The 26,992-nt window shown below is 54.6% G+C and overlaps 1 protein-coding gene across 4 annotated transcripts; it reads right to left on the reverse strand.

Moving 5' to 3' along the window:
* Nucleotides 1-1,691: 1,691 nt before the first annotated feature.
* LOC133628775 (gap junction gamma-1 protein) lies at nucleotides 1,692-25,669 on the reverse strand. 4 transcript variants are annotated; one of them, XM_062017924.1, is made up of 4 exons: nucleotides 25,596-25,669; nucleotides 7,974-8,086; nucleotides 6,072-6,147; nucleotides 1,692-5,368 (listed from the first exon to the last, which is right to left on the reverse strand). In XM_062017924.1, exon 4 carries the CDS (start codon nucleotides 5,347-5,349, stop codon nucleotides 4,168-4,170), a length of 1,182 nt encoding a protein of 393 aa, XP_061873908.1. In that variant the 5' UTR covers nucleotides 5,350-5,368; nucleotides 6,072-6,147; nucleotides 7,974-8,086; nucleotides 25,596-25,669; the 3' UTR covers nucleotides 1,692-4,167. The 4 variants fall into 4 exon arrangements, with proteins under 4 accessions (XP_061873908.1, XP_061873909.1, XP_061873907.1 ...); XM_062017925.1 differs by lacking the exon at nucleotides 25,596-25,669 and adding an exon at nucleotides 23,196-23,352 and having other exon boundaries at nucleotides 6,072-6,144; XM_062017923.1 differs by lacking the exon at nucleotides 25,596-25,669 and adding an exon at nucleotides 23,196-23,352.
* Nucleotides 25,670-26,992: the final 1,323 nt, after the last annotated feature.

Below are 26,992 nucleotides of genomic sequence, written 5' to 3' on the forward strand. Positions count from 1 at the left end.
AAGAGCATTGGCCAGGTGCCTTTAAACCCCACTTCTATGGCATTTTTCACCAGATACCAACAGGGAATTGACACAACAATGATAATGTCAGGCTGTAGAAAACAAAATGTCATTTCCCAAGCAATGCTGAGCTGATATTTGAAGCCTCATCTGACAGATAGAAAATGCACAGCAAGCCCCCAGGGGGCAGAAGCCCCCAGCTCCTTTCCCTGCTGCTGTAGGAGAGCAGGTTACACCTAATAACATCATTAACGGCAAACTGTAATTTACCTCGTGCCAACAGGCCCATTGCAGTGTCATTTGCAAAGTGCAGCAGTTGACCCACAGGGATCAGGCTCAGCTCATGACCCTCCACCAAGAGCACCCGCTCCTGCCGAGCTCCTGCTCAGCTCCTGCTCCTGCCCTGAGCAGCCTCGTGGCTGTGAGTCCCAACAGCTCTTGAAATGCTAACAAATGAAGCTTTAAGTAAGATGTAGCTGCTACAAGACTGTGGCTAAACTACAGGCAGGAATGTGCAATGCCAATGACATCACCCCCTGTGCTTCCAACAGAGACGCTGCTCCACAGACAGGATGGTGTTGCACTTGAATACCTGGCACCACGTCAGTCGTGTCACCCTCACTTTCCAGCCGAGGAAAATGAAGTGAAGCTGCCCAGAGGCACAAAGGATCAGCTGGGATCAGTCCAGGCACGTGGTGCTGTGGGAGAGGCTCCTCACACCCTGCACAGGGCTGGCAGATGTGACCCAGGAGCCCTGGGAGCTGTGTGCACCCTGTGGGAGCAGCAGCTGGAGGCCACGGGCAGCACCCTGAGCAGCATCCCCACGGGCAGATCCCCAGGGGCAAATCCCCATGGCCTGGCTGCCCTGACCCTTGCCCAGGGCAGCTGCCTTGAGCTGGCTTTAGCCTCAGCTTCTGTTCCTGGCTGGCATCTGAGCACAGGACCAAATGCAGCCAGGCTGGGATGGCTCCCCTCACACTGCTTCTCAGGAAATGGAAAGAGCAGTGCCACCAAACCCCCTTTTCAGTCCTGGTTAAATGCCTGAAGCATTTCAGACTTCCCTGCTGCAAATGTGTTGGTAGAGCCCCTGGCCACAGGGCTGCTTTCTCCCTCACCTCCGAACAAACAACTTTTCACCCCAAGCACACACCACTGAATCCAGCTGCAGGGCACAACCACGCCCTCCAGGCCCCCTGAGACACAGGCCCAAGGCAGAGGTGGGCTCTGGGCTGCAGGGACAGCACAGGCCAGACACAGTAGCCACCTTTTGTGAGGGCCCCACAGCTGCCACTCAGCTGCCAGCTCTGGAAGGAGCAGCCAGTGCCCGTATGTGCCTGCGAACGGCAGCTAAATGAGGCCAGCTAATGCTGCACAGTTCACTGGACAGGAGCAGCATGCTCATTCATATGCAGAAATGCAGATTCCCCCGTTTTCACCCTTCCCAAGGTCTGACTGCAAAGTTTATAGATTTTTCTTTGTTTAAGGCAATTGCTCCTGTCACTGAAGAGCAATTCACATGCAGAAGAGCACGGGAGCTCTTTCATTCCACTCAACAAGGTCAAACATACAACAATTCCAAGCTGTGGCTCCAAGGCAGATCATTACAACATCCCCCCTCTGCCTCTCTCACCCGTGCTGGAAAGAAGGAGCCATCTCACTCAGACTGGAGGAATCCACTGGATTTAATCGGTTATTTCTTTTCCCAGCCGCATCCCAAACCAGAGAACGACAAGACAAACCCAAGAGAGGGTCAGTGTAGGGTCTTTTGTCCAAAAGTCTCTTCTGAACGTTTATTTCAGCATGGCCTACATGAAGCCAGAGCAAGAGCATTGTAAAGTAATGCATGTATCATTTCTTCAAAAGGAACAACCCGGCCCCGTGCCTTGAAACCGAGGAGACAGTCACACACAGGAACACGCAGAGCTTTAACAGACATCCTCTACTGAAAACACCCAGCCTCAAAGAAAATATGCACTTGATACACAATTCAAATGAAAACAAACCAGAAAACAGAAACAGCTCCGTCACTTTGTCTTTTGGGGATGGGTTCAGGGGTTGGGACAATCCACACACCTCACTCCCTAACGGGGCACAGCCCGGGGCGACCACAGCTCGGGGGCTGACCTGAGGAGACAGCTTGGAGCAGGAAGGGCTCAGGTCATGAACACAGACCACAGGGAAACTGCTGCCATGAACCTGGGTCTTTTAATAAGAAATTGCCACAGCTTGTGCAGAGAGCAGCAGAGGGGAAAGGATTTTCACTTCTTGCCCATTGGGCTGGTGAAAGGCCACTCTGAAACCACGGCGAAGGGCACAGGGCCACGTAACCCTCTGGGGAAGCTGGGGAGAACCCCCCAGTGTCAGACACAATGGGTGCACTGCAACCACCACGCTGACCTCCAGCCTCCCAACGTCTCTCCCTGGTGCTCTCAGACAAGGTGTTTTCCACCCAGCTCCCTCTCTGCTGGCAGAGCCTCCCTGCCCAGCCCCAGGCAGAGGTTTCCCCTCAGCCTCCCCTTTCAGCCAAGGAGCACCACTCCTGAACTCCCTCTCACCCCACGCTGCTAGTCCCGTGCCCACAAGCCCACTTCAGCTTTTAAAAACAGCTAAATACCCATTTTCAGCAAGTGTTTGGGGTGGAGGATAACTGCAAGCACGTGCTTGGATCACCCCTAGGACACAAGGCCCAGGCTTGGACGCTGCGGGCTGGGAAGGGAGCAGGGGTTACGGAGCCCGGCCCCCCAGCCCTGCCCCTGCCCAGGCTGCCACGAGGGCGCAAAGGGCTGAGGTAGCCCCCAAACAGAACAGCCTCGCTTGAAACAGGCCCCCAGCATAGGTCAAAGTCACAACAACCTAACAGAAAAGAGAGCAGAGCAAGGTCCTGAATCGCTCACAAACAGCAGCGAAGAGCACAGACATTTATCAGCGTCTCTCAAACACGAACGCGCCTCTGTGCCAAAAAGACACCGCCAAAGGCAGCAACTACTGCATCCTCCTGCTAATTATAAAGTCAAGTCTAATGCCAAAACCACGGAATGCCAAATTTGACTGGTCTCTCAAGCAGAATGATACACACTGCTCCATCTGAACTAACCCCCTCGGACGTCACGGGGGAGAGGGGTCTGGACTAAGGCAGCATCATTGATACTGGGCAAACTCCTGCAGACAGCCAGCCTCTCCTGGCTGGGGGAGGAAGGCTGCTGCTCCACACAGCCCTCGTGACTCCATCTGAAGGGATTACTTTGGAGAAGACGGAAAGCTTACTCAAAAGGTATCAGAACAACCTCATGCCCTGGGGGAGCGGGGTGTTGTGTAACAACAGGCCTCAGACCCATCTCTTCCCATTGATATCACACAAACAAGGGCAACCACCGAATCCAGTTGTTTCTAGTTACTTCTGGTCTGGATGTTTTACAGGAGTTGGAAGCCTCTCTCCCCTCCTGTTGCATAAAGCTTGCAGGGAGGTCTGAGCCCTCTCAGTGTTGCAGCTGGAGCTCTTACTCTGAACACAAGTTCTCTCTGACACATAGACACTTCCCCTCTAGCCTGCAGCACACAGTAGCCGGAGCCTGGCACTTCCATTTCCCAGGCAGCACGTCATTTTTGCCAAAGACAGGGTGAAGAGCACCATGAAGAGCTGTGTGGGAACCTCTGCCCGCGGGCGCCTGGCCGAGCAGAGGCTGCTGGGGGCCATCTGCACCTTCAAGGCACTTCTGGAATGCAGCATAGAAAGTTTCACCTTTCAGAGAAGGAAGAACGACGACGAAGCTGCAGAGCACAGTGACAAAACTAACGAGATGCCAACAGCTCCCCACTGCTTTCTCCTCCTTAATACAAAAAAGGGGAAGGTCGGAGACCCGGTGTACAAATACAAAATGTTGTGCATAATAAATGTACTGTCACACTGTACATACAGCATAAACCCTTCAATGAGAATGATTTAAATGTACCTGCTCGTCTCCTGACTTGGAAGACAGAAGAATAAAGTCCTCTAGTCCTAGTATATGCGTATAAACCCTCTCTGAGAGGTTGGGTCACTAGCCGACGGTATCCCTGAAAATAAGCAGAGTCAAATATTTACTCAGTGGAAGCCATTATTCAAGGGTTGCTGGTTACGGGAAACTAGGAGCACAAAAACCCCACAGGAGATAACAAACTCAGCCAATGCTAAATCCAGACAGAGTTCTTCCCATCCCCTGACTTGCTGCTGGCACTGCTTTTGTTTGAGCCCGCTTTGGGCCTCTTCTCTCTGGAGCCGCCGGGGTTGTTCTGGTTGTTGTACGCCTGGATGGCGAGGTCCAGGCGCTCCTGAGCCACCTTGATTTCCCTCTGCAGGTTTTCCAGGTCAGCAGGGATGTTTTCCTCGTTGCTCCCGTACTGCTGCTCCTGAGCTATGTTGGCTTTGTTCTGCTTGTAGGCCATCTTGGCGTTGGACAGCTCGGTGTATTGCATCTGCTCGGGCTTGACTGCGATGTTGTAGCCGGGAGGGGCCGACGGCGTGTTCCAGGTGAAGGGGTAGTTGTAGGTCCCAGAGTCCTCCAGCTCCTTCCTCTTGTTGTTCAATGTGTCCCGGATGGTGCCGAATCCCAAGTGCAGCATCTCCCAGACGTTCAGCAGCAAACACATGCAGCTCACCCCGTACATGATGAGCAGGAAAATGGTCTTTTCGGTCGGCCTCGAAATGAAACAATCGATCTTGTGCGGGCAGGGCTTCCTGCTGCACACGAACACGGGGCTCACCTCGAAGCCGTACAGCAGGTACTGCCCCACCAGGAAGCCTACCTCGAATGTGGCCCTGGCCAGGAGCTGCAGCACGTAAATCTTCATGAGCCCGTCCTCACGGATGCGCCGCCGGCCGTCATGCTTGGCCTTGCTGGGCGCCGCCTGCTCCTTGTTCTCTCGTTCGCTTTCCAGCTCCATTTCTGGGTACATCATGGGGTCTTCCTCGTGGTCCTCCTCCGCCTCCTCCAAGCCGCGGTGCTGTTTCCAGCGCATGGAGAAGCTCTTGCCCCGGAGCCTTCGGTCGGCTTCGCTGTGCTCCACCATCCGGGCGATCTTGTGGATGGCGTAGCCCAGGTACATGACGGAGGGGGTGGCGATGAGGATGATCTGGAACACCCAGAACCTCACGTGGGAAAGAGGAGCGAAAGCGTCGTAGCAGACGTTTTCGCAGCCCGGCTGCTCCGTGTTGCACACAAACTTGCTCTGCTCGTCATAGTAGATGGACTCTCCTCCCACAGCAGTCAGGACGATCCGGAACACGATCAGCACCGACAGCCAGATTTTGCCAACGAAGGTGGAGTGATTGTGGATCTCCTCTAACAGACGGGTCAGGAAACTCCAACTCATGGTGGTCAGGTGACTTTATCTAAAAAACCAAACCAACCCCTCAAATATGTATGAGTTGATCAGCTCGATCCCAAATCACACAATCACAGAATCATCGAGGTTGGAAAAGACCTTTAAAATCCTTGAGTCTGATCCCCAGCCCAGCACTGACCCCTGGCCCTCAGGACCTCAGCTCCACGGCTTTGGGATCCCTCCAGGGCCAGGCACTCTCCCAGCTCCCTGGGCAGCCTGGCACAGGGGCTGACAACCCTCTCAGGGAAACTCTCAGTTCTGCCTCAGCTCCAATCTCATCTTCCTCTGGGGCAACTTGAGCCTGTTTCTTCTCATCCTGTTGCTTGTGACTTGGGAGCAAAGATGGCCGCTGCTCCTCCTCTCAGCCTCCTCTCAGGGAGTGGCAGAGCGCTCCTGTCTCCCCTCAGCCTCCTCCAGGCTGAGCACTCCCATTCCCTAAGCCCCTTCCCAGCACCCTGTGCTCCAGTCCCCCAATGTCCCTCTTGTAGCGAAGGGTCCAAAGCCAAACATTCAAGCTGCAGCCTCCACAGGGCCCAGCACAGGGGGACAATCACTGCCCTGGTCCTGCTGGCCACACTATTTCTGACACAAACCAGGATGGCATTGGCCTTGTGGCCATCTGGGCACAAGTGTTACAAACATTCAACCGAGAGAGCGAGGAAGCTCTGTAGGAACTTCACAACCAGCACACACCATCTCTGTAGCATCACCTGTTATCGGGAGACTCCAGCTGCCAGGATCTGCTGGAAGATCCTACGTCTCTTCCGCAGGCTTTTGAGAAGTCTGCTACAAATGAGGAGAAGCAGGAGTTAGGCACCATTCCACAAACAGAACCTGCTCCCAAAGCTGCTCCTGAGCAGAGGAGAAAGTCCCAGCTGCTCTGTATTGCCAGTGCTAATGAAAACATGTACATTTCAGGCTGAAACCTCCAAAACACAGTGGGCTGAAAGCCAAGCTCCTGTGAAATTTGCTGGGCTCTGCTGGTGACGTCACACCACGAACAGTACAAATAGATCCCACTTAACGTCCTAAACATAACTAAAGCTGCCAGAGGTGGCCAAGCCCTCTTAAAGCCTGAGCGCACGATCTTGGCCTCAACCACAGCCCACACAGAGAAACAGCCCTCTCCATGGGGGGCTCTGTGTTGAGCCTCTGTGTTGAGACAGAAACAAACCCCTCAGCCTGAGGAACAGGCAACTGCTGCTATCAGTGATTTAGAGGCAGGAGAGCTAAGCACAGCAGTGCCACCCCGAGGGGCCAGCCCAGGGATGGGCTTTCACCCGAGGAACATCCAACTCCTAACCTGCTACTCAAACTATCCCATGGATATGGGCTCAGTCCCTTAGGCAGGCTAAATACCCCCCTTCTGAGACCAGAAAGACTTTAGTACATATTTGGTGGCAGTTTTCAGGGAGAGAAAGAAAATCTAGTTAAAAAAAGTTAACTGTCAAAAATGTGAGAGGAGATACCAGGTAGAAATGCATGTAAATGCATGTAAATGCACGTAAATCTGCACCCCTGACAGTGAAACAAGGAGTGATGGAAACTCCAAGCTGTGAGCACTGGGAAGCACCACAAGGGCAAACCCTCACAGCACCACAGGCCCCCCTGGAGCTGCAGGGAGCAAAATGGCAAGTACTGAGCTCAGGAGGAACTGCTGGACATTGTTACAGCCCTGGGGAGAAGACATCTTTTGGTCTGATGTCAAACATGAGTTTGTCAGGCATTATTAATAGAAATATTTACATCAGTACAACATTTGTTGCAAGATCATAAAACCAGGGTTGGACAAATCATCTTAAAAGGGATTTATTCTTAACCTGGGAACTCTCAAGAGACTGGAGGAAAACTCGTATCTGCAATGATTCAACTTCTTCCAGGTAACTCCAGAGCTGTTCACAGGCAAAATAATGAAATTGGAGGGGATGGAATCAATACAGAACCGAGGGATCCAACTGTAATCCCCTCCTGGTGAAATTCGATGCTCCCCTGCAAAGGCAACAGCACAGACAGCACGCGGATGGGCTGTGTGGGACACCTGATTGATCACTTCGTGACAGTGTGAGAAAAAAATAGCACAAGAGAGTATTAAAAAAGCCCCTATTAAGTGGATTAAAAGTAACAAAGATCTTGACAAATGATTCCCACATCAGAACCAAGATCAATGGCACGTAATTACAGCGAGGTGTGCCAAGCACAGGAAAAGGCCTGGCTACCAGGCTGCATCCCGCCCAGGCTCCGCCTGAACGTGGCCTGATGCTGACCACACCAAGGGCACAGAAGTTTGTAGGCTCACAAGCACAGATGGGAGCTCCCAGCAATGCAGAAAGGCAGCAACTGCTGGGGAGAGGCTGAGTCCACTGCAATAAACCCCACTGATCTAACTGAGCTTGATGCAAAGGCATGCAGCTAAGGACAACTGCCTGCAGCTAAAGACAACTGCAGTCTTGTTCTTCCAAAGGAGAGAGCAGGTACTGTGGAGAGCAATTAACAGGGAAAGCAGAGAGGGTCCTAATGGATGAGAGTGCATTGAGAGCTGGTGAGACAGCAGAGAGGGTGAATGTAAACCTTGGCTGTTCCAGTGCAAACAGGAGCGAGAAGGGGGATCTTACCTCCTGGTTAGCGAGACAGCATTCAGTGTCTGCGGCTGCATCCTTCAAAGTTGCTGAAACCTCAGAGAGTCAATGTATTTGCCTCAAAACCAGCTGAAGAACGGGGAAGATGCCTGAAAGAGAGATTTCCAGAGTTGAGTTTGTTTAGCTGGGAAACATGGGAAGGAAACAGAGGCTTAGTGGTGAATCACTTCACCTTGTGCTGTCTGTGGGGCACACCATCAAACCAGGGCTGACAGTCCTGCTCCTTCTACACAGCCATCCTACACTCACTCCTACATGCTACCACTGTGCCAGAGAGAACTGGCTCAAAGAACACACTTGTAACAGGCAAAAAAGACCAGAGGGCTCCAGTCCCAGTGCAGCACCTTCCTGCAGCAGGTGGCTTCATGCTCTGAGCCCCCACTTCAGAGAGGCCCCCCCAGCACAGCTCTGAAGCCCTGAGCTGACACCGTGCTTCAGACACCCACATGCTCAGTGCTCCCCAGCCCTCACTGGTAGAGCAAGTTCAGGGGACCTCTATGTGCCTGAAGAGTCTCCAAGACGCTGAACCCCACACCAGTGAACCCCACACATCCAGCCCAAGCTGCAGCGCCGATGGAGCCCAGGCCCAGCCGTGTCACGGGACATACGTGGTGCTACCCGACACACCATGACTGGTCTATAAAAATGAGGCAAAACCCAAACAGGTTTAAGAAGGGGTTAACTTTCACTCACTGAAAACGTCAGAGACAAACCCTTCTCCAAAATAAACTGGAGAGTAAATGTGAAATTCATTAAAGACCGTTGCCAGTGTGCATTTGGAATGAGAGCAGGAAGCAGCCCTTACATCTTCAGACACTGTCAATGCTCATTCATCAGTGGGTAACAACGGAGAGGTCTGAGCTCAGCACTGGTTTCAACACGAGAGGGGACACCGAGCTTTTCCTTTCAGACAAGCTGAGCTGCTACCTCAACATCTAATAAATCCCCTCGAGGCACTTCTCACCTTCCCCCAGGCTCGGGCTCCTACCGTGCCCAGCTGGCTGGGGAGAGGATGAGCTCAGCTCCCCGGGCCATACAGGGCACAGGGCGTCTGGCCCGCTTCAGAACCTTCTCCAGGAGGAAGAGGGGGGTTCACATCCCAGATTGCCCCTGTTCTAACAGCACGACAAACCTCCCAACAGAGCCTGTCTGCAGACTCCCCTGTCTGGGTTAGCCACAGCCTTCGGATGCGGAAGACGGCGGCACCGGTGAGTTTAATCACCAAGACTTCTGGCAATTAGGGAGCTCTGGCTGCGCAGACGTGACGCTGCTCAGGAGCTCTGATTCTCTTCAACAAGAAAGTGTCACTTATTCTAAATTTAGGTTTAGTCCAGAGCAGAGCTACTGACACAAAACTGGGAGAACCCACCAGCAGGCAAAGAAATTCTTTGCTTTTAAGGATTTTGCTTCTGGTTGACAAAATGCCCTGGCATTAAACCTTTCTGTCACTGGAAACACTCAGCCCAACCCAATTAAACATGGCACGAAAGGAGGAAGTTACGGCGTTGGAAGCGGTGGTGTCCTTGAGTTTGGTGAGATGGGCCAGGGGCAGCGACCGCACGCTTCTGCCTCTCCAGCACACACACCGCGGGGCCGCAGTAACCTTCACCCAGCGTACACTTGGCGTCCCCCACTCCCGTTGTTCTGGCAACATTTAACTCAATAATCCTCCATGGTTTGAAATACAAGCCTACGGATGCTGACATGTGTCTGAAAGGCAAAATGTCAGCAATTCCAGCTCATTTAGTCATGCCAGAAAGTGCGTTTGAGAGAGACTTTCACCCTGTGTATCCGTCACGAGCTCACTCCAGCACTTCCCGCCCAGGAGGCTCCTGCAGGCAGGCAGGACTCCCAACAACAGTAATGTCACGCTCCTCCCCAGCAGCAACCTGCTCTGCGGAGGGAGGCTCTGCACACACCCACACCCACTGAAGGACTGGGGAAAAAGAAACCAGGTGCGGAGGGAAGAACTGCACCTCTGAGGGCAACCCTCAGATCCTGCCTTGGGATGAGTCGGCTGAGGAGCAGCAGGGATGGACAGAGGGACGGGAAGATTGGAGGAAGCTGGAGCCAGGGTGGCTCTGGGGAACGCTGCCAGCAAGGCCTCAGTGCCCGTGATGGATGGCAGCATGACGCAGTGCCATGGTTTCAGGACAGCTGATTTGACTCTAGGCTGGCAAGTCCCAAGCACCTTCGGGATGTACAAGGGCCATGGAGGGATGGCAGATGGCACCCAGCTGAGGGGTGCAGCTGGTGTGCTTGAGGGAGGGAGCCTGTCCAGGGGGATGCTGACAGGCTGGAGGAGGGGGCCCATGTGAAACTCCTGCAGCTCACCAAGGCCACGTGCAAGGGCCCACACCTGGGCTGGGGCAATCCCAACCGCAGCACAAGCCGGCAGGTGGCTGGGTGGACGGGGAAGTCAGGGACGCTGGAGGTTGAAGAGGTGGGCACAAGTTTCAAACTGACCAAGGGCAGGTTTAGATGGGACATTTAAGAAGAAATATTTCACCAGGAGGGTGCTGAGGCCCTGGCACAGATTGCCCAGAGAGGCTGTAGATGCCCCAGACCTGGAAGTGTCCAAGGCCAGGGTGGATGGTCTGGTGGAAGCTGTACCTGCCCATGGGTCATCCAGGGCATGGGCTGGAATGATCTTTAAAGGTCTTTTCCAACCCAAACTACCCTGTCACTTTGGCTGGAAGGCCTCAACAACCAGCCTCCCCTCACACCTCCCAACTGAGAAACTCACCTCCCAGAGGGGACCAGGACCCCAAGCTCTTGGGTCTCCCTGAGCTTCACCAGCACCTCCTCAGACAAGGTTTGGCTTAAGCCAAACAGCATATATCAGAGCAAGATTCTGTAGCCGCAAGGCAACTCAGGGGAACACATTTACAGGAAGCCTTTTTTCCCCTTAAAATATCTCCCGCGTCATGCTAACGAAATCTGATTAATTTATTAATGATATATTTGTTTTGTTTTGTTTTTATGCAGTTTAAAAAGATGTGTGCTGAACAGAAAAAACACCCCAAGAATAAGTGCCTGGCCATTCTGCTGATAACCCGATGTGGTTTCATGCTGCACAGCACTGAAATTGGGCCCCCAGGCCAACTGAAATGGGATTTGAATTAGGATGAATGAATAATTAGCATTATTCATTCCAATCTCATTTACATTGAAACGGAAGGAACTGCATGATTTACTGCTATTTCCGAGGAAGCACAGGGGCTCCTTGTGTTCCTTTAAAACCTGCAAAAGAGGGAAGGCCGTGGCCAGAGCCAGCAGCAGGTACCGGCACACACAGACTCAGCTGAGCACTGTGCCCGTGCCACCTGCCTGCCCGCCCTCAGCAGCACTTCCAGCACACAGCCAGACACAGGGACCTTCCTGGGACAACACAACTCCCTGCCAGCACTCCCTCAGCATTCCTGAAGGAACTGCCTTCAACCACCTCAGCTGGGTTTCTGTGTCTTTCAGAAACAGTTACAGCACCATGCAACTGACACAAGGAGTAAGAAAACTGTACTGAGGTTTATTTTTAATCTACTCACAGATTATCTGGGAGCTGGAAGTTAAGACGTTCCAAAGAAACACAAGGAAGAATTCCTTCCCTGTTGAGGTGAGGGAGCACTGGCAGGGGCTGCCCAGATGGGCTGTGGAGGCTCCTTCTCTGGAGACATTCCAACCCAGCTGGATGAGTTCCTGTGTGCCCTACTCTAAGTGGTCCTGCTCTGGCAGGGGGGTTACACTGGATGAGCTTTCCAGGTCCCTTCCAGCCCTTGAGACTCTGTGGCTGTGTGACCGTTTGCACGACACGCGGTGCTCTGTCAGACAAAGCCCCTGCGAGCGGCGAAGCTCACGTGGCAAACGGCAGCGGCCGCCTTGGAAAAAGCCACAGCGTCACTGTCAATTTGGAAACAACTTCTGAACGTGTCTCCAGATGCCAGGCATGCTAACAAGGGTCTGCTGATACCCACACCAATCCCCTCGAGTCTGAAAAACCCCCCGCTGAAGTATGAGACGGCAGATGTGGCGCAGGACGTAAATAGAACACTAGAATGTGGGTAAGAGGTAGAGACAGAACACGACTCTTGTGCTGCCAGAAAAATAAAGATGTCAAGTACGTGTCTTTTTGAAAATCAACACACATACCCCCACTCCAGCACAGAAGATAAACGGGGATGTGCAGTGAGCCAGCAGGCTCCGTGGCCTCGGCGTGCCCCCCAGGTAACGCAGCTTCAGCAACGCTCCCGCAGTGACACAGCTCACATGAACCCGCGGCGCGTTCCGTGCTGGCCAAGGCTGCCGTGTACTTCCCCTACAGCAACCGCCCTTCCCCGGGCAGCGTGGGCTCGTGGGCTGCCGGGCAGGCAACGCAGGGCACGCCGGGCCCCCGCGAGCAGCAGCCGTCAGGGCAGCCCGTGCTGCAGCGCGGGGCACAGCCAGCCGCACGCCCGGCGGGACGGCAGCGGGGAGCACAGCCAAAACGGAGCCTGGGCTGCACAGTCCCTGCTATTTCACAGGATTTTTGGACCCCCGTTTGGGGCCCTTGTTAGCCCGAACCCCTTTATGCACACTGAGCACTCAGCACCCCTTCTGAATGGCGGGAATGAGGTGTAACAGCTCGGGGGCTGGCAGAGACAGCTCTCGAATGTGGCACTTCTGTAGCGACTCGGGACAGAGATGTGAGGGGCTCAGCAAACCTGAGCAAGCTGCTCGCCAGATCTGCCCTGCAGCCGTGAGGGATCAAGCAGCAGAAGCCAGCCCCAGGTGAGGCTGGCAATGTAACAACGGAGCAAAGAAAGTGCTGGGTAGATTTCAGGCAGGAGGCGGCGGCCATCTGACAGCCCCTGTGATCCAACAGCCTGTCCTCAGGGCAATGAGGCACATCAGCCTGGCACAGCCTCGTGCCCAAGCAGCCCCTCTCCCTCCCCACACAGCCCTCGCATCAGCAAGAACCCAACCAGCCCAGAGCTGCAACGGCACAGTTCAGAAACAGCCCCGGAGTTCACTCTGCCAAGCTCTCCAGGGCATTCCTTGTCTCGCCCATCTCCCTTTTCCAGCCTCACACACTTAACAGCATCTCTCCACTGTGTACTTTAACCCCACCAAGCCCAGAGACTTCGAGCAGCTCCCACACAAACTGGCCTCACTCGGCACTCGCAGGTCCAGAGTGAATTACAGACCCAGGCTCTGCCCTGCTCCGGGCCTCGGCTTTGCTGCCCTTGTTCCTCACTGCGTAGGAGCTGGCAATGCACAGCAAAACTCCTTCCCTCTGTAATTTAGTTGGACACTGAAAACAAGGAGATTCAGGGCAGGTAAAGGGCAATTTTTGTTTTGCAAAGCATTTGAATCTGAAGCTCAAGCTGTACTACAGAAAAGCCCACATGCTGCTGTTCTGAGGTCAACACCAAGTGTTTTAACAAAAATCTGAGCCCTCTGACTGCCAGACTGGGCTGGCTGCCCACAATATGGCCAGGGACTGCTACTTGTACCCTTAAAACCCAAAGATCAAGAGGGTATAGAGTCTATGCTCAAGAAAGGCTGTTCTTCCCAACAGAAACGGCCATCAGGCTGCCTAAGTGTGGTCTGGGGATGGATTTAGAGCTGACAATTCCCTTTCTTCCACACTGAGGGGATCCTGATGGCTTTGCCACAGGGTGATCATATATATACAGTGCTCAAAACACCAAGAAGTTCTTCTCTCCAAAGCTAGCTGCTCCCAGACTAGACACCCATTTGATAAGATACTGTGTGCTCCTCAGCTAAGGGCTACTAAACCCTGGTTCAGACACACAACGCGCTTCCTCTTGCCAAATTCCTTCAGAGATGAGACACACCAAATGTCCCAGAGTTCCAATGCTGCAACAGCAGTAAGACACAGAATCACCCCTTTACTTCAAATACTTGTTTCCATTTTGAAGATGCTTAACTTCCAAGTCCCCTTACACCCAAATGCACTGCCCTAAGGAACGGACAATACTCTGCCAACCAGGAGTTTAAACCACCATGTTCTGCCTCTGAAAGCAGGGTCAGCTGGCACAGGCTGGCAGGTCCCTGTGCTGCAGGGGTTTTAAGACCTCTCTGGGAAACCTGCTCTTAGGGCTGACCACACTCACAGGAAAAAACAAGCCTTTCCTATGTTTAAGTGGAATTTCCTGTGTTTCAATCTGTGCTCATCACCATTCCCTGGGTGCCACTGAGAAGAGTCTGGGACAACAGCAGCAAAAGCAACACAATCACAGAATCTTAAGGGCTGGAAGGGATCTCAAAAGCTCATCCAGTGCAACCTCCCTGCCAGAGCAGGACCACCTAGATTAGGTCACACAGAAGCTCATTCAGCTGCGTTTGGAATGTCTCCAGAGAAGGAGACTCCACAGCTCATCTGGGCAGCCTGTTCCTTGAAGCACAGAGGCAAGTGCCACTGCAACCCAAGATCCTTCCCGCTGGCAGCATGGGCTGCTGCTGGGCAGCCACCCCAACGCAGCCTGTGTGGTTCCACCAGCATGGCATGACACAAACACAGCTCAGCACTCAAACACCAAAACTACTGCACTGATGACTGTTGCAGCCATGTTCTCGGCTGTTATTTCAACACACACAGGCAATGGAAGGGTAAAGATGGAAACAAGGCAGCGGGGATGACACCAAAAGGTAGGTACCGAGTGCCCAACACCACTTGGAAGTGATGGAGCACATCAGCGAGCAGAGTTGGGGCTCCTGCACCCACCTGCCACGGGACTCCCGGCACCCGGCTTGTGAGCAGGGAGGGAAAGGAGCTGTAGGATGGTGTCCTGCTCCAGAGCCTGCAGCAGGGCCTGTGCGGGCAGCCCTGGGGCCAGCACGCAGGGCTGCACCCAGGGAGGTGCAGGGGAGAAGCAGAGCCTGGGCCAAGCACAACGACTCGTGTGCTGGAAGGGAAGGGGAGCACGATGCCCTCGCTGATGCTGCAGAGCTGTGGCCGGGCCCTTCCCTGCTGAGACCCAGAGTATACGGGGAGAGGAGGAAAAATGGCCTTTGCCCAGACAGACCCCAAAGGTCTGTGGTGCAAACCAGAGAACACACAAGTGCTGTTGTGTGTCACATGACAGCAAAGGCAGTGAGGGGCTCGTGCTGCTGGGGAGCATCTGCCTTGGCACGGGCCGGATCGTCCCTGCACTTACCTGGTCCCTGCACCTCAGTGCAGCGGCTCTGCAGGGCCGTCTCCCTCGCATACCGTTCCCGTCAGGCAGCACACAGCTCTCTGCCCTGATGTGATTAGCGCTTCCAATAACCACAACACCCCTTTAACTACTCCTGACTCCACTGCAGCCAACAGCTCCGCAGCATTTCCCCAGCGGGCTCCTCCTATATGCTCAGAGGGATGAGTGTCAAAAGAAAATCACACTCTCGAGGCAGCTGACCCAAATATCACTCTCACGGCCATTTTGGGAAAGAAGAGAAAAACCAAAAGAGAGCAATTCTGTCGGCTCCTGTACGTCAAAAGGCTCTCACTCAGCCGAGCTGGGGACAGTCGAATGGGGATGAACACCCAATTCCCCCAACACTGTGCTATGACAGCCAAAAGAACCTATGACAGCACTTACTTCATAGACAAGCTCTAACGCTAGCATAAATGGCTTGTAAATAAAACAGGGACCACATACACAGTCTATTACCGTGTCCCCAGCATCACTCCTGCATGGAGACATGCAGGCCAGAAAGCTTTGCAGGCCTCTGTGACTTTACACAACACTCACACGTGTCCCCAGGTGGAGGGCCCTAAGCTGGGGAGGACGGCATCCACCATGCCAGAAGCCACTTGCTCACAGCCCGTTACTCACAGCCACAACAAACTATGAGGATGGGGTTGCGAATGTCAACAGCCAAGGACAGAACACAAAGGCACAAAGGGCAGATGCTCCTTCCAGAGAGCCACATGAAGAGAAAGGGGCCCACAGTGCCAGGCTAGCAGCACACACAGTAGCTCGCCAGCCAGGCTCTCCCAGGCTCTGGCCACCACTTCAGCCTCACTCACGTGCTACCAAACAGCAGAAAGAGCTGGAGAGGGTGGTGGCAGTAAACAGGCTTTAAGTGTGGTTTGCTTTGAGAAAAGGAGCGTAGTAAATCAGAGCAGATTGCTATACTGGTGTTAAAACGTTACTCCAGCTTGAGTTCAACAAGAGTCTTAACAGCTTTACTTTGCCAAAGATAAAATTTGGATTATAAATAGGACCAAAAATCCAGCAAATTGCTGGTGGGAAAAAAAACCTAGAGTGAAATAAGAAACACCCAAATTGTCCTTTTCTGACAGACCCAAACACTCCTCTGGACCCCCTTGGGAAGAGACTGACACAGCAACACTGACTGAGCTCCCACCACAGCATCACAGCAGCTGGGAGAACACCCACACCGACTGACTGACCGCTGCTCTCCCACAACAGCCACAAGCAACTGCTGCTCTACCACAGGAAGCTAGAAGCAACCTTCCCACCAAAGAAAGCTGCACTGGCCAAGCACACAGTAGCAGGCGGGTCATTTTTTGTCACCTGGCTGCTTTACATGGCCCTGTGTGTTATGGGACAACTTATCACAACAGATGATGAAAATCTGCAGCAAATGTAAGGCAGATGAGCCTCCCAAATGCAGGGAAACTGCTTAAGCCAGGCATGTGGCTTGATGTGAGAGTGCAAAGGGGATGAGGCAGTGGTACACACTGCTTCTGGTCCTGCTGAAGAGGGAAACACGTCCCCTGAGGTCTCACAGCCATGGGCATCACAGGCTCCAACCAGACAGATCCCACCTCTAGGAAGATCACGGAGAATCCACAACCTGCTGTCCCAGCATAGCGTGCATCTTAGAAAAACACCCAGACCACCAGAGACTGTAAAACCCCTGCTCTTCTACGACTAAAAGAAAATAAAACGAGTATATAACACCAGAAGCTGCACTAACAAGACAATGTCCTTTCAGAGAGCAAGCAGCAGCCTCTGCAGTCCTTGGGCTACTACCACCCTGTGCCAGCTTTACCGGTTCTCTGAAGCCTTCAACCACTGCTATGTGCAAGCTTCTCTCCCATCACTTTGTTACCTTACAGACACCCACCCACATCTTGAGGAGCACAACCTTCATACAGTCCTTATCAGACAATGTCATTACAGAGCAGAAGTTGAGGACAATGGATATATTGGTATAAATATGATGTATCAGGGGAAAAGTCAGCGTGGTTCTGTGAAGGGATCTCCAGCCCCACAAAAGGCTCCAGACAACCCAGGGCTTTAAGTTCTGCAAGCCTCTCTTGTCAAAGGTTTCTGGCAGGGACACCAAAAGGCCACACAGGAAAAGGGACCATCCCTGCACAGAGAAACAGCTGGGAGAGAGAGAACAAAGAGTAGGAGTAAATAGGCATTTCCTGCAAGGGAGGGAGGTCGCAATGGAGTTTCAGAGAGACAGAGGCTGGGACCTGTGCTGGATCAGGACACTGAGTGAAACACAGCAGTGAGGAGGGTGAGAGACCAAGGATCCTGCTGATAATTATCCAGGCGAGGAGGATAAGTGGCCATGAAGAACAGCTGAAGGACCGTGTGACTCCGAGGAACCCGGGAGCAAAGCAGCAGATGAAATTCCAGAGAGACAAAGCGATGCACACACTGAATGAAAACCAATGAATCTCTGCTTCACACTAAAAAAGATGTGCCCTGAGATGGCCTCAGAAGCAGGAGATCTTGGGGCTGCCAGGCTGCTCCACGGAAGCTCTGACACCACTCGGCACAGCCCAGAGAGCCAAGAGCACCTCGGCAGTGTTAGAGAGGAGGAGCGCGGGCACAACCGTGTCCCCAGCCCACTGGCAGCCACACTCACTCACCATCCCCTGGGCTGCACACACGGAACAACACAACCAGCCTCAGAGCTGGCGTGCTGCTGTGGGAAAAACAGTGGGGAAACAAGAAGGCTGGGGGGGGGAGGACAGCAGGGAACTATAAAATCGGGAGTAGCCTGGAGAAGGAATAGCCCTTAACTGAAAAAAGGGAGACAGTGCTTCACACAAGAGGTAAGTGTCCATCCAGGTGGAACGCAGCCCAAACACTGAGAGGGGTTTCAAACCTGCTGCTCCCTGCTGCTGCTGCAGCCTCCGCTCAGGCCAGGCTCAGGCACAGGAGCAGGAGGGTGCTGAGCCCAACCCAGCACAGCTGCTCTGCAGGAGCCAGGAACCAGAATCTCCCCAGCACTGTGGGAACAGCATGGCGCTGAACTGGCTAAAAGAGGCACTAGTGGGGGACAAAAGGCAAGCCCAGTACATGGGGTTATGAATCACTGGTGAGGCCGATCACTTCCCGAAGCCCCCGCAGTCGGTGCACTTGAAGGGCAGCAGCGATTTATTCCTGTCGATATCTCTCTGAGCACAGCCCTCAAGGGAGCCGGCTCTTGCAGACACCCAGATGGATTGGGTTTTGCCACAGATTGCAAAGAGAGCAAGAGCAGGCTGAGGAATACAAATCAAGCTGGGTACTGTCACAGACGTGGACATTTCAAGTAAACTCCAGAAGGAGCGAAGACTTCACGTGAAGCACGGCACAGAGCCGGCCACTTCCATATGGTGACATGGGAGATCAGAGTGTGATTCCTCCCAAACACTTCTATTTTATTCTACATTTTTAATATCCCAGGAATCACAGTTTCCACTGTGAAAATTCCCGTCCTTTTAAAAACAGTTTAACTCCATCTTTGAACGCCAGCCATGGAACTCTTGTGACTGAACGCCTGCTTTAACTAAAACTCAGTCACTTCTCAACTACCTAAAAACATTCACTGCGAAGATGAGTGATTTTCAGGAGGAGATGCTGGCACAAGGCAGCACACCTGCCAGACAAATGCATCAAGAACGCTAGTTACCTTATTTTTAACGTCATATTACCGTGGGGGCTGGCCCCACGTGCACAATCACACCCTGCCCCTTGCCCACCTACAGATGTTTCTCTAACTTCACCTCCCCGGGTTACCCAGCGTTACTTGTCAGCTCTCCCCCTGAATCTGCTATTTCCAGGCATTACAAGGAGTCAGCAACTCACCCTCGAGGCAGCACAGAAACCATCTACCCAAGAGAAGTGCATCACCCGTCCAGCCTCAGCTCAGGATTGATGCTGAACGATGAGGATTTGCTATTCCCGGATGCAGCAGGGCTGCCCCACCGGCCAGCGTCAGCACAGGGATGTGCCTGGTGCCACGAGCAGCAAGCCTGTGTGCCAGGCTCAGCCTCAGGCCCAGCACTCAGGGCTGACACCAGAAGTCATTAGCCTGCCACACAGAAGTCTTCTCTCCACATTCCTTCATCAGTTTAACTCGACCAGGAACGCAAAGCGGAAACAGGCGGCTGCGACGCACTGCATGTTTGAAGAGGCTTTGGGGGTTTGTAGCTGAGAGAAAGAGCTGAGCAGGGCAACCAAAGGCAAATGACACAAGCCTGGGAAAGGAGACTAACGGCCAAGTGGGCCACTGCAATGGGCACTCAAAGGAATACAGTCAAATGTCACCGTGAGCCACCTCTCCAGCACCAACAAACACAGGATTCACGCCAGGAAGAACGTCAGGGACCATCTGCTGGTCACACACACAGGGACGTCTTCTCTCAGCACTTCAACGGCATCTCACAAGAAGTCAGCCACACACACTTGGGACTGATTCCTGACAAATCTGTAACTAAAAAGGTGGAACTAATATCCGAAGAGCTGAAAGCTGGTATCGTGTCCTTATTTAGGCACAAACGCTGGCTGACTCCAAACATCTTCATCTAAGCAAGGTAACAGGCAGAAATCCTTCACTCCCGTGTGAGAATGTAAATCCCGGGTCAGTGAATCATTTAAGCAGATGCCTGATGCAAAGCACAACAGAAACCCTGCTCATGTCTAGTTAGGCATGGGCTTGGGTACCAGGATGATCTGATAGCCCCTGGAAAAGACACTAACCCAGGCTGGTTTGTGAATTCATCACAGTGGTATGAACTGACTGGTAATATTAAACTGGGGGGGGATGTATTTGTGTGTGTGTGTGTGTGAGTGCTGAAGCATCTGCTCAAGTTCAGGCATATAAAACATTTTTCAGCCCAATGACTCCATAGGGAAATGCCTCGTACAGCAGCTCATCTGACTCAATTTTTCCATCACATTTCCCTTCATACAGTTTTGTCCATAAATACACTATTTGGTTTTTCCAAATATAGCTTTTTATTTATAGAGTCTGAAAACCTTCTAATTTCTGCTAGTACTTCAAGCCCCGGGTTCTTCCTCGAAACGGAACCATAAGGAATTGTTAGCCAGTACTGAGGTATGAAACTAAGTTTGCAGAAGGAAAAGGGACTTCTTATTGCTACGACAGTTACCATTATTGGCATTTCCTTCACCAGAAAACACCCAGCACCTACACACCTCGCTGCAGGTCAGTTCAGCTCATAAGGCATCAAGGAACTTGCACCTTAAATCTTCACTTCACACAAAAGAGAGACAAGTTTTCAAAAAGCCCAACCAGCTCTTGCAGACAGCTCACAACCTAGGGGGGAACCAGGCATCACCCCCTAAACAGTGGCAGTGATTCACATTTATGGTATGAGGAGGTCAGGAATCTAATGTCGCCTTCTTCCCCTCCGAGCAGCATTTTGAAGATAAGGCCACTTTTGTGGCGTCTAACAGCGAGCGGCCAGCCTATCAAAGCCGTGCCTGGGAACAGCCAGTGAATACGTAACTCAGACATTCACAAAGTATGGGCTTGTTTTCCTCAGTTTAGACACGGAGCCATGGCGAACAGAACAAATGGAATGTGATTTAACAGCATTTGACCTTTATTGACCACCGCTCGAGCCAAAAGCAGGTGCAGTGCACCGTTGCAGGGCAGGAGTACGGGACGGTGGACTCCACTCCTGCTGCTCACGGGAAGTGCAAAGCGCAGCTGGGAAAGCTGATAAGGACCCGGGGCTCTGCAAGAAACACTGCAGTAACTCCCCAGGCATGGCAACGGGGATCATTCCCTGTCAGGGAGGCAGCGGGGCAGGGGCTGAGCCCCCCTGACTGCTTTTCAGAGGTGCATCTGTCCTTCGGGGAGGCTGCTGAAGCAGCAGAGGGGGAACGTGCCTCCCTGTAAAGGTCAGCAGGGTTCAAGTAGGGAACAGTAACCGAACTTCTTATTTTCCCTGGGAATAATTTACTTGGGATTGACAACAAATAGGGAGTACAAACTGCATAAAGCGCTTTGCTGAGTGGCAGCATGGAACCCAAAAGCTGGAAACAAGGCAGGAAGAAGGGAGCACCTTCCTCCTAACAAGAGCAGCTCCCATCCTCTGGGAGCAGCCAGACAACAAAGGGGACCATTATCTGCTGAGGTTCTCACTCTGAGCATTTGCTGCCACCCAGCACAAGCACCAGGGCAGGATGGAGGGACCTGCCACAACTCGCTCCTGCACGGCCCAGGGCAGAACGGCTGGAAATCTGAAGGGCCTTAGGAAAGAGTCACGGAATCCCCCCAGCTCAAGGAATGAACAGTCAGGCCACACAGCAATTGCACAACTTGTCCTCTCAGCCCCTCGCAGGCACAAAGGACCAGAATTGGAGCTGATGAGCCTGCCCTGGCTGGGCTCCTCCACTCCTTGCTGGGTTCCAGCAGCTCCCAGCTCAAAGCTCACATCCTTACTCTCCAGTGTCATAGCTTGGTCACAAAGGAAGGGCCAGCCACGGTGGCCTCTAGCCGGCTCAAGTCCCCTGCAAAGGTGCGGGGGGGGCTCAGGACCTCCCTCCCCAACATCCCCCTCACGGGCCCTTGCAGGACAAAGCCCCTCTTGACTGTGTTTCTGAGTCCCAAGCGGCTGAACAACTCCCAGGTACACAAGACTGCAGGCACAAGGATGAACACTTCACCCTTTGCCTGGCACAGTGATGTTCCAGGAGAGCTTGTGGGGTTCTGGACTCATAGAGGTTGCTGGTAGTCAAGATTTTGCTAAGTGAACAAGGCTGGGTTGAAATTCATCACACACTCTCTATCAGCGATTAGACTTCACAGCTTCTAAGAATTCTGTTCCTGAATGTTGCCCTTGTTGGCTATAAAACCACACAGAGCCTGAAAAGACCTTTTTAGGTAAAGCTTCACTAAAGTAACACAACAAACTAGCTTCTGAACCCCAGAAAACTCCAAACTATCTCTACCATCCACACTCTTCAGTGCCTACTAAAATCTTTGCTGAACTCTTGAAGTTGGTCTAAGCTCGCCAGGCATCTGATGGCTGCCCTGCTCCACCTTTATCCTCACCCATAGAACCGGTAACGAGCCTTCTGTAGCTTTCCCTCTGCTGAGGGAGGATGGGACCGCTGGAAACCCTCACTGTCAGCACGTTTCCCAGCCCTTTCAGGGCTCTTCTCTCCCTCGTTCAAAGCAGCTGCCAGGCTCAGAACAAGACCCCGATTTCTCAGTTAGTTCCTGATATGTGCATCACTTGACAAGCTATCTGGAGGACTTGGAGACCAGCTTGGAAGTAAGAGGCAGAAATCATCACTAAGGAAGGGCTAAGCGTGGGTCCCAGTGAACCTATCTGGAAATCAGGTATTTTGTGACAACTCCTCACTTACAGTCACACATTCAGACCTGTGAGCGGCTTCAAAAACAATCCCAACCCCTCAATGCTGTTGCATCAGAGAACACACGGGTTTCAAACGCATACACGGTCTCTCAGCGGTAACTCTACCACACTAAAGCAAACTTGCAACGTGGGCGTTCAAAGCACTGAAGGGAGGCCCGTTGACAAGAGCCCAGCCAGCAAGAGCTTCTGGGGAACTGCCCACAACTCCAGCTGGCCTGAAACTTTACAAAGCCAGTTCTCAAAGCGACTGCAAGGACGAGGGAACCTGGGTGATGAGCCCATCAGCTGCAACAACCAGCTGGAGGAGCTGTCAGCTCGGTTGGAAAAAAGGGAGAGAGGGTCCTGGTGTAACAAGTCCCATTTGGTATGGAACACAAACCTCGGGACGTGCCAACACGCCCCAGCACAGCGCCTGGCTCTGGTTCGCCCCGGCCTTCGCTGTTTTGGTTCAGAAACCTCAGTCAAAGCACCATTTTTGTAGAAATACCCTGCAAAGGGCTCGTTTCCCTACAGGGAGCCGCCACGGCCCTCCCAGGGCAGACCCCCACTGCGCAGCACACCCTGACCCCAGTCCCAGCACCCCCAGCCACTGCCCCCAGCCCCCTTACCTCGCCTGAGCCACAGACATGGCCGGGAGCCCCTGCCCACGGAGGATCCCAGCACAGCAAATCCCTGCGCTCCCACCGCTCCGGCTCTAATCGCCGAGCAGAGGCGGGGAGGAGGGGGCTGAGGGGGCCGAGCAGCCAGTGCAGCCGTCAGACGCAGAAGATCTGTACCAGTTCACCCCACCCACCGCCAAACCAAACCCTCCGGATCCGCTACAATCACCAGCGCGACCGAGGGAAAACAAACACGGGCCCCTCCTGCCTTTGCAGAGCTGCAGAAACGCTGGAGTTAATTTTAGGGCTGCTGGAAATGCAGGACTTCCAGTTGTTTGCAGTGGAGAACAAGGAATGGCAGTAAGGCTCCAGTTACCTGAGTAGAGTCATCTTCTTTCAAACACTCTCACCTAGGTAATTTTCTGGTACAAATTCGCACCTATCCCACTTGACAGACAGAGCTCACTTGTTCCCTCAAGGAAGCTCCAGTATTGCTTTGGAATACACTTGGAAAGAGTAAGAAATACAGAAAAGGACAACTTTTGTCTTCCTAATCACAAGTCCTGACAGAAAACAGCAGCTTTCCCCTGCTGAATGAGCTGAACAATGGTGGGGTTTGGTAGCTGGTTTGCTGAACATCTCTGACAGACCAATTTCTAACAGAAAACGGCAGGTTTTTTTTCTTCTAACAATCATCCTTGACTTATAGAGGGCAGAAGGCATGGAAAGAACGACAAGAACAACCATTTGTCTGTCAAATGCAAGGTTTTGGTTCTTCCTCTGATTTCTAACCAACTGAACACCCAACTAAGCAGCTGAACTCGGTGTTACCAACTGTTGCTGGAGAATCCATACTGTACATCCATGCCCTAATTAAATCTCTGTGCACTATTTCCTATTTGTAATCAATTTTACGGTGGAACAAAATTAGCACTTCCCTGGGAAGCAAGGTCGTGATGACCAGAAAGAGCCAGAACCAATTCCTACCAGTAGAAAACAGAACTGGCTAAAAACACCAGGAAAAACAAATGCACAAATGTCACTCTAGCGTAACTCTATGACAGTGGGTAAAAGTGGGGCCCAAGAGAGGCCAAAACTTTCATTAGCTGATGCTTGGGGGGGGGGGGGCTTTTTCTCTGCATTCAGATCAAGCACATAGAGCAATGCCAAATGCAGGGTTGTAGCCCCTGGGCCAGGGTTAACTCAGGCTACCAACACTCTTATGAACATCTGCCTGGGCAAGGAGAGCAGGGGCTGCTGATTTTTAAGGCTGTGTTGATGCTACACCAGCCTCTGCCCTTGGGGATCTGCCAGGCACCGTCCTGCCGGGATGAGGAGCCGACATGGCTGAGGCTGCTTTGCCAGGAGAGTTCACCAGTGCCGTGACACGCAGTTGGTGAAAAAATCTCCAAACTTGTTACTTAGAACGAAGAGCAGCACCAGAGGGCAAGGCAAAACCCGGCCCCGCAGGTGGTAGGGACACGCGGGAGGCTGCGCACGCTGCTGTCGCGCCAGAAGCCTGCGTGTGACCAGGGCTTGCGTTTCTTCTCCAGTTAGGAAAGGCCCGTCCCCAGCGCCTCCTCCCCGCCGCGGGACCCCCGGCGGGACGCTGCCTCCGGAACCCGCCGGGACAGCTCGGACGGACGCGCGGCCCACGCCGGGCTCGAACGACACCTCGAACGGCGGCGGCGGCTCCGCTCGGACCCTCGCTCCCCTCAGGTTCCAGCTCCCCCACAACCCCCGCGGCTCGGTCCCCTCACAGCCCGCAGCTCCCCTCACAGCCCGCAGCTCCCCTCATAGCCCCCGCTCCCCTCACAGCCCGCAGCTCCCCTCACAGCCCGCAGCTCCCCTCATAGCCCCCGCTCCCCTCACGGCCCCCGCTCCCCTCACGGCCCCCGCTCCCCTCACGGCCCCGGCTCCCCTCACGACCCGCGGCTCCCCTCACGGCCCCGGCTCCCCTCACGGCCCCCGCTCCCCTCACGACCCGCGGCTCCCCTCACGGCCCCGGCTCCCCTCACGACCCCGGCTCCCCTCACGGCCCCCGCTCCCCTCACGGCCCCGGCTCCCCTCACGGCCCCCGCTCCCCTCACGGCCCCCGCTCCCCTCACGGCCCCGGCTCCCCTCACGGCCCCCGCTCCCCTCACGGCCCCCGCTCCCCTCACGGCCCCCGCTCCCCTCACGGCCCCGGCTCCCCTCACGACCCGCGGCTCCCCTCACGGCCCCCGCTCCCCTCACGGCCCCCGCTCCCCTCACGGCCCCCGCTCCCCTCACGGCCCCGGCTCCCCTCAGCCCCGCGGCCGCTCGGTCTCCCCCGCTCGCGACCCCCTCAGAGCCGCCCCCCGCCGCCGCTCAGCCTCGTCAGAGGCCCCCGGGCCGCCCCCGCCCCGCCGTGGCCGCAGCCCCACTCACGCCGTGGTCCCGCGCGGCTCCGGCCCATGGCGGCGGCGGGGCCCCTCGGCCGCCCCGGCGCGCGGGTGAGGGGCGCGCGGCGCATGCGCAGAGCCCCCAGCCCACCCGCCGCCACGTGCGGCGGCGCTGGGGGCCGCGGAGGGGGCGAAGGGGCTCCGCGTGCGGCGGCGAGCGGCCGAGCCGGCGGCACCGGCGATGGGGATGGCCTCGGGGGCACAGGGAGCTGGACGGGGACAAGGGCGCCGGGATCAGAATGGGTGATCGGGGTCACCAGGAGCAGGATGGGGACAGGGAGCCGGTTCCCCAGCGTGGCACGTGTCCCCAGGGGAGGGCCGAGGGGTCGGCACAGCACCGGTCACTGCAGCTGACCCCACTGCTGGGGGGGTATTTGTCCCCTTGGTGTGTCCCAGCGCTGAGCCCCGTTGAACTCGTGCCGCGGCTGGAGCCCCCCCAGCGCCTCAGTTTCCCTGCCGCACAGCCCCAGGCAGGCACAGCCCCTGGAGCACCAAAGCAGCTTTGCCGGTGCTGGGGGAATCCCCTCAGCAGGGAGGGGCCGTGGGTCAGGGCCTGGCCGCACACAGCCCCGTTCCCAGGGACCAGCCGCTTCCGCGGAACATGCCGGGGCCGGGGCCGCTGGGAACAGCCGCCTGAGAACCATCTCCTTCGCACGCTGCCAGGCCTGCCCTGCCACCCCTCCTGGGGCACGGCTGGGGCCAGGACAGGCTCCACGGGCCCCCTTGGCCGTCACAGCCCCCGACCAGCTCTGCAGGGGCAGGGGCCACCAGCTCCAATGCCTGTGGGTGTACAGCTGGCCCCACGGGACGCTGCAGTTATCCAGCCCTGCGGAGCCCAGGGTTGGGATCGTGACAGTGATAAACGTCCTCTGCGTGGGACAAAAGCCCTGGTTCAGCTGAGCCCTTGCTCCAGTGCCGGGGTCGCAGCCCTGGAGTGCAGGGACGTGCTGTGCAGCACAGAGTGCTGCCGGCCCCAGCGCTGAGCCCACTGCAGCTCCAACCCCGGGGGAGCAGCTCAGGCTGGCAGGACCCCTGCGCCCTCCCGCCAGGTAGAGGGGATGGGAGGGGGCTGCACAGGGCAAGGGCAGGGGCGCTGGCAGCCACAGGACATCCTTCCCCCGCTCCAGTTTCCAAACCTGAGGGGTGACCCTGAATTTTTCCCGTGACATCCAGTTTCCAGAGACCCATCCTGCAGCAGGAGGGCTGGACATGCTTCCCAGCCCCCTGCCTGTGCCCGCCCAGTGCCTCCCAGTTTCCACCAGTGGCAGAGAAGTTTAGGGGGGCCTTCTGGGCTTTGCCTTCTGCCCCCAGGGTGCTGTGTGCCCCCACACACCATCCTCAGCCCCTCCCAGCATGAGGGAGGCGTGGGAGCGGGTTTTCAGG

Source organism: Colius striatus, chromosome Z (assembly GCF_028858725.1).
Source record: "Colius striatus isolate bColStr4 chromosome Z, bColStr4.1.hap1, whole genome shotgun sequence".
NCBI classification, from domain to species: domain Eukaryota; kingdom Metazoa; phylum Chordata; class Aves; order Coliiformes; family Coliidae; genus Colius; species Colius striatus.